Below are 11,503 nucleotides of genomic sequence, written 5' to 3'. Positions count from 1 at the left end.
GCACCTCTTCCCCTTCCCCTTCCCCTTCCCTTCCCCTACCCTGCCAAGGACCCACTCTGCAACAGGAAAAGGCAAGACAGTGGCCACATAAAGAACACAAACCAATGTATTATAAGCTGAGGAATAGTTCCAGACAAAACTTTCTGGAAAACCCAACTGTTGTTGATGAATATAACAACTCTCGAGGGAAAGAAAGGACATGCCTACTTCCCAAACATCCCCTCCTGGGGACTGAAAAAACTCATCCAAACATGTGCAAACTGTGAGGGGGGTGGAGAAGGGGGTAGGTAAACTCTGGATCTCCCTGGCCAGGGGGAGGGGTTGGGGAGGTGGGGGGTGTCGGCAGTAACTTCTCTGCCCTGAAAGGGAGGTCAGGTCTTTACTTCTGTCACTCTGGTCAGTCAGCCCTTGCTCAGGAGACCAGGGAAGCCATTGTCCTGGGTTGTCTGGATTCGAAGGAAGATGCCAACTGCAGCTACTAGAAGAGGTATTTCCGGCAGAATTCGGTTCCACATTTACACTCAATCCGCACCCGCTTCTTGGGAGAGCCTGTGAGACCAGCCAGACCGAAGTTAGAGTCCATACGTGTGCTTTCCATGTCTACAGGGTCCACTGTGAAAAGAGGACTTGGTTAAAGGAGTCAAGGGCCCTTGGACATGTCACTGACTACTTGGGATCTGCCGTACGCAGCAGGCTTCCAGGCTTCCTCTCTACCTCCTCACAATGAGGGGCATCCTCTCCAGGGGGTGGAGCTTATTAACCCTTGCCCCCCTCACCCCTGCCATCCCCAACCCCACCTTTCCAAACCCTCCTCTGCCCAAGCTTCAAGACCCCACCCTGACCCCTGAAGACAGATCTAGGCCTTAAACTCAATGCTCTCCCTAAGTTTTTACTCATCTTTTTCATTATGTTACCACTAACCTCTGCCCTCCCCCAAATGGCTCCACTCCACCAACCCCCCCAACACCCGCACAACCTTGCATGTTGTAGTCAAAGGTTAGCTCCTCGCCTGCCCAGATAGTTCGGGTGGCAAAAAAGGCAATTCGTGGTAGGCGTTCATCCAGATTGTCAATGAAGACATTGTAAACCTGAAGGTTGGGGTTACACTGGCCAGAAAGTGGGGAGAGAGATAAAGAGGGGACAGCTGTCAGCACGGAGAAGGTGACACGGGCCAGTGCTGCCTTCCCTCATTCCCTGCCACCTACGCTATGGTTGACAAAGTGAGAGACATTCCCGTAGTACGCTGCATCCACCGTGTAGACATCCTCCACGTAGTCCAAATCAAAGAGGTAGGTGATCCCCTGCCGATCATAGACCTGCCCACGACGCTCGGCCTCCTCAGAAGTGATGATCTGAGAATTCCAGAATTGGGACAACTTAAGTCAAAGATCCACACATTTCTGTAACATTGGACATCATCTCACTGATCCCCACAACTGCCCCAGAAGGAGCAGAGGACTAGGGAAACAACAGGGCTGGAAGGCATTGGAGTAGACGCACGGCTTTCTCCTCTGGTACATCCCTAAGGGACCTCAGCAAGCACTTGACTCCATTTCTAGCTCATTTGGAAGATCATTCCTTTTTTTTTGGCCCAAATTGGCATCCCTGGAACTCCCCTCCCCACCCACCCCCAAGTCCTTATCCTACCTTCAAGGACCCTATGGTATCAGCAGCTAGGGGCCCTATAAATAGATAAGGCCCTAGCTCCCACCAGACCTACCAGTACCCAAGGCAGAAGGGAAGGGCAACTTGAGTTGGAGGGGGGGCTACATAGCATGGCAAGATTCTGGGGGAAGGGCAAGCTTAAAGAAGATGGTGACACGACACTCAAGACACCCAACTGGGTGTTAAGGGTCAGTAACCTTCTTTTGCAGACCTCTCCAAGGGGCTTCTGCCTATTGCTTGATTCCAGTTTCCTCTCACACACACACACCCTTCTCTTAGAACCCATTCCCAATTCTCTCCTCTCTTCAGGGCCCAGCCAAAGCTCCATTTCAACATTCCCAACTTCTCTGTGCACAGCTTCTAGGTTCCCGTCTCCAAAGGATGGTCCACTGGGCCCAGGTCTTAGCCAATGCTTTCCAACCATACAGAAAGCCACCAAAGTTCCTGCGCCTACCCCAAGATGCTCCCTTCAGATTCTCTGCTGAGCCCACCCTCAGGCTTTGGAGACTTGCCAAAGGTTATGAACAGAGCCAGGCCTTGAATCTGGCTCTCCAGAACCCAACCCAGTGTTCTCTGTGAGCAAGGAAATCCCTCCATCAGAAGTTTTATCAAATTTTCTGCCTTTCCCATCTTGAAGAACCAGTGATTCCAGCTTCCTTTATTACTCTGTTGGGCAACAGGGTTGGGGTGGGGAGGCCCAAAGAAGGAGGGGGGCCAGGATCATACAACTAACTGGCTAAACCAGCAGGTGAGGCCAGCTCTTGGGGATCTCATGTCCTTGGCTACAACTCCTTCTTCATCTGAGGCCTAAGGCTAGAAGAGGATTTCAAAGTGATCTCCCAGTCTTAATCACTGAGGCCTTAGAGAGGTCTTAGAAAGCATTGATTCTGACCCTATTGCTGAACAGAGAAGGGAAAATACCCCAGGGGATTGGGGGGGTCCATATATCTGAGTGACTGTGTCCATCATCAAGGCGTTGGGAAGACAGAGCCTGAGAAGGCAGAAAAGCTGACTTGCCCAGAGCTGCCCCAACTACCCCAGCTGCTTTTCTAAACTAAGAATTCCTCAAAGTCATCATTTATGAATAATGTTCTGGATTGACTAAATAAACTAATTCAAATGGAAAAAAAAAGTCAACATTTGCCTTACCTCACCCACATATTCCATGACGAAGCTGTGGCGGCGAATCTTCTCCAGTGTGCGGACACCCCAGCCGCGCCCATTTGATGTACGGAAGATGCACAGGTTGTAGCTAATGCCCCTCTGCACCACACGGTTAGGGCAGTCATCACTGCAGCGGCAACGGGAGTTACACTCATAGATGGGCTGGCCAGCTTGCAGCCGCACCTGACCTTGGATGTTATAAGCAAACTTGTTGAGTGATACACCTGGGCAGCAGCCATTGACTGGGGCTTCCAGACAGTTCTTACACTCACAGCCTATGGCCACTTGGGTCACGGCAATCCCTTCAGCCACCTTATACTCATTGATGTATGAAAAGCCCTTGGGGGGCCCATTTAAGTCCACTTCATTTTCTACCGAGATGCTGCCCTTGTGAGAGCGCCTAGCATTCAGTTCTCGCTCCCAACGCTGTAGAGCCTTCCGCTGACGGCCCTTCTGCAATAAGAACTCTACCAGGGCTGCATCCAGGTGTCGAGGAGGCACAGTCCTAGGCCTTCTCCCCGTTCGGCGGATTATCTCACCCTCCAGATCTCGGTGGAACTGCTTCAAGGTGTTGGCACACCTCAAGTTCCGGCGTGGCTCCCAGGTGTTTTCAGATTCAGGGTAGCCTCTCCATTTTACAAGGTAGTACTCCTTGTCCTAGAGAGTAAGCCAGAAAAGAGGGCATGGGGGATGCCTTCAGCTCCTTCCATGCACTCCCTCCCTCCCATCTAGCTCCCTCTCAGGCCTGTGGGTCACCTCCCCTCCAGTCAGGCTGCCAACCCTGCTCTGGCTGACTTACCCGGACTTTCTTATAGTTGCACAGATAGTCCACCTCAAAGATATACAGATTCTTTCGGGAGATGCCAAGAGCAGGGCAGGAGGTCTTGGCCAGCCGGCACAAGTTCTGCAGTTGGCTCCAAGAAGACTTGCCACACACTTTGCAGTCTGCAAGAAGGGTAAGACCCAAGACAAGCTGTGATCGAAGAGGCCATTGAACAAAAAGAAGCCACCAAGGCAACAGCAGGGCAGCTTCATTCCCTCTCACAAAAGGAAATGAAGAAAGCCAGGCCCCTCCCTCCTCAGAACAAGAGGCAACTGAGGCAAGACTAGGGAAAGAGGAGGTCCCCCAGCTACACACAGGGAATAGAGATCAGGGTCCTGGACTCTGGGCACCTGGCCTCAAGTCCTTCTTCCTCATTTAAACTGGGGCAAGTGACAGAACTCCCTTGGGTAGCCTCATATGAGGGGCTCCAACAAGCCAATCTCCAAATGCCCTTCAAACCTGAAATTGGAGAACCTTTGGAACCCTCAGGGTTCCTCCTTCTTGGAGTTCCTTCCATCTGAGGGCTCCCCACTCTGTTGACCTATTCAAACCCAAACCCAGAGGATTCTTATTTCCCCCGGGGCCTGCTGCTGTTCCTGTCATGCACAACCCTCCCTTTCCTGTCAGAGACCCTCAAGCATTTTTCCCTTGAGTGTTGCTCCACCCTCAGTTTCTGTTTGACATGTCTCAAAAGAGTGCCTCATTTCTCCTAGGTACCCCACATTTGTTAGATGCTCCCCCAGCTCTCCAGTTTTCTGAGATGTTCCTCCCCAGAATCCCCCAATTAATCTCAGATGCCTCTCTTAAGCAACCCCAAATTTGTATCAGACATCTCAAAGCCCCCCATTTCTATCAGATGTCTTTCCATTAGTACTGCCCATTCCTATCAAACTCACGAGTATCAGATATATTCTCCCCATTTCTACCTGACACTTCCTACCCAGAATCCTACTCCATCTCTCTCTTAATCATGTCCATTTTACATCCCATCAAACTGCCCTCCCCTTCATGTCAGACATCTCCTCGGAGCCTCCATTCCTGTCGCATGTTCCCAAAGTCCCTCCATTTCTTCAGGCATTTCCAGCTCCAAGCCCAACTCCATTGCTCAGACATCTCTCCCTCAGTCTTACACGAATGTGTAATCTATCAGACATATCCCCTTAAGTCATCCCTCCTTTCTATCAGACGTTTCTCTTCAGAGCTCCCTATTCCTGTCATATATATCCCTTTTGATTCCCCCCATTTTGGACTGCCACTTCCTGCTCTAAGCCCCACCCCATTCCTCCCAGATATCTCTCCCAGAGTCATGCCCATTCTTGTCAGACATGGACCTGCCTATTTCTGTCAGATTTCTTCCCTTCATGGTCCTCCCAATTCTGTAAAATATCTCTGAGTTTTGTCACAGCTTCCCTTCCAAGACCCGTTCCCGTTAAACATCCTTCGTCACCCTCTTGATTCCTGTCAGGCACTTCCTGCTCCAAGCCCCACCTGTTCCTCTCAGAGGTTTCTCCCTCAGTCATGCCCATTCCTGTCTAACATCTCTTCAAACTGCTCCCCTTTTCTATCAGACATGCCTTCGAAGAGCCCCCTTTTATGTCTGAGTTTTACTCAGAGCATCCCATTTCTGGCAAACCTTGCCCTAATTCCTGTCAGGTACTTCCTGCTCAAAACCATGCCCCTGTTTCTCGGAGACATCCCCCCCTCAGAGCCCTCATGTCATGTCAGACATCTCCACCTACCAGCTCCCTATTTCTGTCAGGCGCTTCCTGATTGATGCCCCACCTATTCCCCTGTCTCCCTCAGTCCCGCCCATTCCTGCCTAATCTCCTCTCAAACTGATCCACCTTTCTGTCAGACCAGACAAGCCCTCTATGAACCCCCTTTCCTGAAGGACATCTCCCCTCAGATGCCTTGGTTTTTTTAAAGATCTCTCCTCCTCTCTCCAAACCCTAGTCAGATATTGCCTCCTCATTCCTATGTCCAAGCCCTTGCCTCCCATTTCTTTCAGGTACCACCCCCTTTCTCTAACATATTGCCCCGCTATTTCCTGTCAGCCATCACTCCCATTTCCTGTCAGATGTTGCCCCCTATTCTTGTCAAGAGCCCTTGCCTCCCATTCCTGCCAGGTATCACCCCCTTTTTCAGTCAGAAGTTTCCCCCCATAGCTGTCAAGGGCCTTTATTCCCCCCATTCCTGTCAAAAATTGCCTTTTCCTGTAAAACTTCCCACCTTCTCCTGTCAGGTATTGATTCCCCCCCCCCCATTCTTGTGAAAAGCCCTTACCTCACTATTCCTGTCAGAAATGGTCTTTTCCTGTCAGCTATCTTCCCCTAATTCCTGTCAGAGCCCTTGCCTGTCGTGTACCATCACCCCTTTTTCCTGTCAGAAATGACCCTTTCTTGTCAGATCTTGCCCCCCATTCATGTCCGACCCCCCCCCCCTCCACCCCGTCCTATTTTCTCGGCCCGGGGTTCCCTTTCCCACGACCCCCTGCAGCGCTGGGCTGGTGTTCCCAGGGACGCGCGCGCCCGCGCCATAGGGCCCCCTCCCTGCCCCGCCCACGGCCTCGCCACGAGGCGCCCCCACCTCCCCGCCGGGCCTGGTCAGCAGCGCCTCTCCCGATCTGCGCGTCCCCGCCCCGGCCGGGTTATAGTCCGGCTGCGCGCTCCCGCCCTCGTGCCCGCGCCCTAACTCGGGGCGGGCTCGCCGGCTGGCCCACTCCACTTCACCTTTTAAATTTTCCGCCATCTTCCCCCCCCTGAGTGCTAAGGACATTGGCGAGGCAAGCCTCGAGCCGCGCGAGAACATCGCGCGGGCGGGCCTTGGGCGGGCCTTGGGCGGGGCCGGGGGTGGGGCCATGTTGGAGGCCCCGGAGGCCCTGGTGGCGGCGGCGGCGGCGGCAGCGGCTGCGGCGGCGTCACGGCCTCGGCGGCCGGGAAAACGGGCAGCCTGCCAGAGAGGGAGGGATGACTGAGGCGAGCTCCCCGGTTCCGCGCCGGAGACGCGGCTAAGAGCGTTATGGGGGCGGGGACAGCGCCGGGACAGCGCCGGGGCCATCTGCTATTGGCTGGCCGCCGAGGCCATCAGCCAATTCACACCTGACTCAGCCGATTGGCGGAAAAAGGCCGGCTTTCCCTCCAATGGCCACCCGCCTTCGGCCCTACGCTCCTCCCCTTCCCCTCGCTGGAGGCGGGGGCGGGGGGCCGGGGCGGGAGAAGCCGAGTTGGAGTCCGAACCCTGCCTCGCGACTGCCTCGTTTGCATCTCCCGCGCTCCAGGCCAATCAGCGGGCTGCGCCTGTTGCTCCGGCCGCCCTTCTCCACCCCTTTTTCCGCCCCTCTCCCCGCCTTGGCCTCCCAGACTTGTTGCCTCTCGATCTTCTTCCTGCATTCTGTAGGCCAGCCGAAGTGGACACCGTGCTACTTTTCCCACGCTCACGCGTGGCCGCCCATCAGAGTGCTATGGCGCGAGTCGGCCCGCTGCCCCTCTTCACCTCTTCCTCTTTGAGTTCCTCATTTTCTGAATCTCACAGACCTGATGCTGCCCCTCCCCACCCCCTTCCTGGTAGCTCGCAGGACATGGCCGGCCCCGGCTAGAGAGGCCCTTAATCCTTGACCCTAACTTCTCCCTGAAGTTGAGGCACTGGAGAAGGGGGTCGGCATGAGCACCCAAGGCTCCAACATTCCCAGCTTGCTCGCTGAGCCCTCTGGGAGGTTCCCTTTGCACTCTCATAGTATAAGCCTCATTCTGGAGTTTTGCTTCCCTTTTTTTAAATGGATGTTTGTTTCTTTTCAGCACATTCCTTGGTCCTAACCCCCAGGGATACCCAGTAGCCCCCCCTCAGCTTCCAGTTCTTCAGAAGCCACCCCAGGCCTCCTTCTTTGATCTCTGGCTGCTAGGCCTAATCCTGGCAACCTTGGGTTCAACTTTCCCTCAGGAGGGAAAACCACATTCTGCACTCTACTAGGAACCCATCAAAAAAGCTACAAATATTGAAGGGGAACCTCATGAGGCCTGGAAGGCAGCAGCTCAGTCATTCTATGGTCAGAGCACTGGGCTCGAGTCACGAAGAGCCCAGTTCAAATCCAGCCTTAGACAGGTACTTCCCAGTTATATCGCCTTGGGTAAGTCACTGAACTGCTTGCCACAGTTTCCTTACTTGTAAAAGTGGGAATGATCACAACACCCATCTGCAAGAGATATTCTGAAAATCAAATCAGATCATATTTGTAAAATACTTAGCATAGAACCTGGCACATTGTAGGCCCTAGCATTCTGAGAGGCAAAGTGGTCACCCTCGGAATTCCTGGACTGCCAATGAAAATAAGGATCTGGGATAGTAAGCCCAAGAGCATTGCTGCCCATGGGAGCTGAATTCACCAGGATAAATATCAGCATTTTGAGCGGGCCAAAAGAGGCTTGAGATAGCCCAGAAAATATTTAGCATTTTTTTCCTCTAGGTCGTTTCCCAGTGTTTCCTAATGTTTCTCCTTCCCCGTCCAGCCAGTCTGTCTGCCATCACATTGGGGTGTCTTTGTTGCCAGCCTTCTGTCCAACTCCATCAATCATGTACCCACTCCAAATACTGCAGCCAGATGGCTTTGGTACCCCCTCTCCCCAGAGACTCGCACCGCCATTACACCAGCATAGCTCAGCAACTAGCAAACTATTTTCTTTTTCCCTTGAAACTGTCCTAGAGTGTTTGTCTTACAATCTTGTTATGAGACAGCTTGTCTCAGCAACCGATGGCTCAGGCAGTTTGTAAAGTGATATTTGTTCACCCAGCTGAACTCTGGAGGAATGTCATTCATTAACAAGCCACGTCACAGAGATTTTCCCTGAGACTTTAGGTCCCGGCGAAGGTGTTGGAGGAAAAAAACCCAGACCCCTTCTAACCCTGGAGAGCTCTTTGGGGATCTGGAAGGAGATGGTAAACAAGAGGAAAGTACAGAGAAGAGCCTTCCTCCCTTTCCCCCTTATTAATAATGTTTTGAATACTGATGATGATGATGATTAGGCCTTTCTTGACCTCCCCTCTCCTTTCTACATCTGGTGGTCTGCCTGGAGTCTTCCCCATTAGACTTGGAGCGGAAGCTCCTTTCAGGGCAGACCCTGCTTTTGCTCTTCTTTCTACCCACAACACTTAGCCTGGTGCCTCACCACTTGTTGCTGACTGACTTCAAGAATTATAGAGATCCTCAGGTTTCCCAGTCAGTCAGGAATGTGTGACAGGATAAGTTGAAGAGACCCATTCTCGGTTTGTGGGGCTCAAATCAGAATACCCGGCTAGTTTGGGAGAAACTGAACATTACAATGAGGGAGAAAACAGTTCTAGCCAGTGTCTTGAGAGAGAACGGGGTGGGAGGAGGGGGGCGGGGGGACACACCCTGGACCAAAGGATGATCTTGCTACTCAAGTTTAGATGGTCTGAGGATTTGTATGTATCCATCAGCATCCTAGCAAGGGGAGGTCCTCAGTGTGTCACCTTGAAGTTTCTGCCAGGAACCGAGGAGAAACTAGACCCACCAAGGAAGGGCAGTATTTCAGCAGAAAACTTCACTATGCCCAAAGGGAACTTTGTGTGAGTCCCACTGAGGGACTTCTAGCAACCAGGAGTGGGAAGAACGTGCATTTCCGATATGTCTAACAGAGCCGGTTTTCACCTAGATTCCAGAGGTACTTACTTGTGGCAGAGTTGGATCGGGAGTCACATTCTGGATTCTGAAAGCTAACTAACAGTCTGCTTAACTCACTGATAGAAACGGTCCATCTGTGGGGCCAGGTTGAACTCTAGACCCTGGAGGGGAGGCAGTTGACCTGTGGGAGGTGTGGGCATCCAAGCCCCAGAACAGAGGTCCTTTTACTCTCGGAGTGAGAGGAGAAATCAGCCAAAGCTCCAGCTCCAGGCTGCACACAGGATGGCTTGGTTGACTGTCTCGAATTAAGAAAATAAAAGAGACAATGTGAGGAATGCAGACTAAACTGAAAAATGACTCAGTGGGTACATTTTGAGGATTTTCGTACCCTTTCTTTTCCTGGAGAAGGTAGTCAGACACTTACTAGGAACCTGGGGAATCCTCTGATATGATTGAACACAGCCTGAAAACAGAGAAAAGGAGGCCAGGAGCATTGTGGTAGCTCAGCTGGATAAGCCAGAAGGCTTTCTCAGGCAGGACCCTGAAGGCAGCTACATAGCCATTACTCTGTAGGTTGGGCCCTGGTTGTTCTGAAGTTGGTCTCTAGCCCCAAACCCATTTCTTTCCTTTCTGCTGTCCATGAATAAGATAACATTGGTGCCTTGGATAAACATTCCAGTTGTCAGTTTAAAAAGGCATTAAAGGACCAAAACACGATTCGGATGCAGCAGACAGCACATTCTGATGGATGCTACGGCCTACCTCCATGGGCAGGACCCTCCCCCAGCCCCACACTTCCCCAGGAATGTCTGGCTACAGTCTCAAGTTTTCCTTTCTTTTTTCCCCTCCCAAACGTCAGAGTTATTGTTTATTTAATTCTTCACCTGTATTTGGAGTCCTGAATTCTCTCTGTCCCTCCCCCCTCCATTGAGAAGGCAAGTTTCCATTGTACATGTGAAGTCATGAGTGTACATAGTTCCACATTAGGTATGCTCCAAAAAAAAAGAGAAAATTAAATGGGCAAAATGACCAACGCAAGAGGGGCTACAGCCAAACAGGCACACGTTGTCGATGCCTTGGCAGTGGAGCTGTGGAATCAGTTTGGAACCATGCCTCCACAAGCTACTAGTAAGCTGCTGCGCATACCTTTGACCCAGGGATGCTGCCGCCACTAGATCCAGACTCCAAAGAGATGGAAGAGGAAAAGGACTCCTGTACAAAAATGTTTGTGGTGGCAAAGAACCAGAAAGTGAGGAGATGCCCACCACTTGGGGCCAATGGCTGAATAAGTTCTGATACGTGGATGGGATGGAATGCAGTTGTGCGGTTGTGCGGAAAGAAATGACAAAAGGGCTGGTTGCAGAAAAACCTGGGAAGACCTGGCTGAGCCAGGAGAGCAATTTATACAGTAAATTTATGCAGTAACAAGCACAAACTTGACTTTTTAATGAACAAGTGTTTTGTATTCACTGTCCCTTGGCCACCTATCAGCTCCCTTCAAAAAACAAAGAAAGAAAGAAAGAAAGAAAGAAAGAAAGAAAGAAAGAAAGAAAGAAAGAAAGAAAGAAAGAAAGAAAGAAAGAAAGAAAGAAAGAAAGAAAGGAAGGAAGACGAAACAAAGGCCTCGAATATTGCTGCCCATGCGGAGCAAAGTCCAGACTAAAGATGTGTGTCTCTTCCTGCATTTGAAGTTCCTCGCGTCTCAGGCTCCCAAGAAGCATATGGTACGTATATTTTCCTTGCCTTCTTTTGGACTCCTCTGCTGCTGTTTTCGCTGTTTAAATTGTGCTCCTGGTTTGCTCACTTTCCCCTCTGTGTTGGTTCACACCAGTCTTCCCAGTTTCCTCTGAAACTCTGAGTTTCAAAATTTCTTTTAGCACAACCCATTTCCAGTGCGGTAATTGAACAGCATCCATTTTGCCATTCGTTTCCAGTTTGGGGTGACTTCTGAAAGAGCCCTTTTAAGTGTTTTTGCAGGTTCCTAAGGAAAGACGGCCTCATTTGAAAAGAGTCTGGAATGGTTTTCTCTCTGGGGGCTAGTGGCATGCATGGATGGATCAAAGGGCAGCCCCACTTTAGTGACCTTTAGGGGATCTTCCACAATACTTGCCCCATTAGTGAGTGCCAAACTACTTTAGGAGACAGATTGTGTGGTCACAGTCCAAGAGTCTTGCTTGTATGTCTCTTGAGGGAGAGAGGAGGGGAAGGGAAATTCT

General features: G+C 51.4%; 1 protein-coding gene across 2 annotated transcripts; it reads right to left on the bottom strand.

Annotated features, from left to right (window-relative positions):
- Window positions 1–88: 88 nt before the first annotated feature.
- On the bottom strand, window positions 89–6,663 carry SUV39H1 (SUV39H1 histone lysine methyltransferase). Of its 2 annotated transcripts, none has more exons than XM_056809149.1 (6): window positions 6,382–6,663; window positions 3,629–3,774; window positions 2,815–3,486; window positions 1,206–1,352; window positions 977–1,106; window positions 89–549 (listed from the first exon to the last, which is right to left on the bottom strand). In XM_056809149.1, exons 1-6 carry the CDS (start codon window positions 6,509–6,511, stop codon window positions 479–481), a joined length of 1,296 nt encoding a protein of 431 aa, XP_056665127.1. In that variant the 5' UTR covers window positions 6,512–6,663; the 3' UTR covers window positions 89–478. The 2 variants fall into 2 exon arrangements, with proteins under 2 accessions (XP_056665127.1, XP_056665126.1); XM_056809148.1 differs by having other exon boundaries at window positions 89–612; window positions 6,382–6,652.
- Window positions 6,664–11,503: the final 4,840 nt, after the last annotated feature.

This window comes from Monodelphis domestica, chromosome X (assembly GCF_027887165.1).
Source record: "Monodelphis domestica isolate mMonDom1 chromosome X, mMonDom1.pri, whole genome shotgun sequence".
Classification (NCBI taxonomy): Eukaryota; Metazoa; Chordata; class Mammalia; order Didelphimorphia; family Didelphidae; genus Monodelphis; species Monodelphis domestica.
The sequence above is the reverse complement of the archived record's forward strand: the minus strand, read 5'-3'. Positions and strand labels throughout refer to the sequence as shown.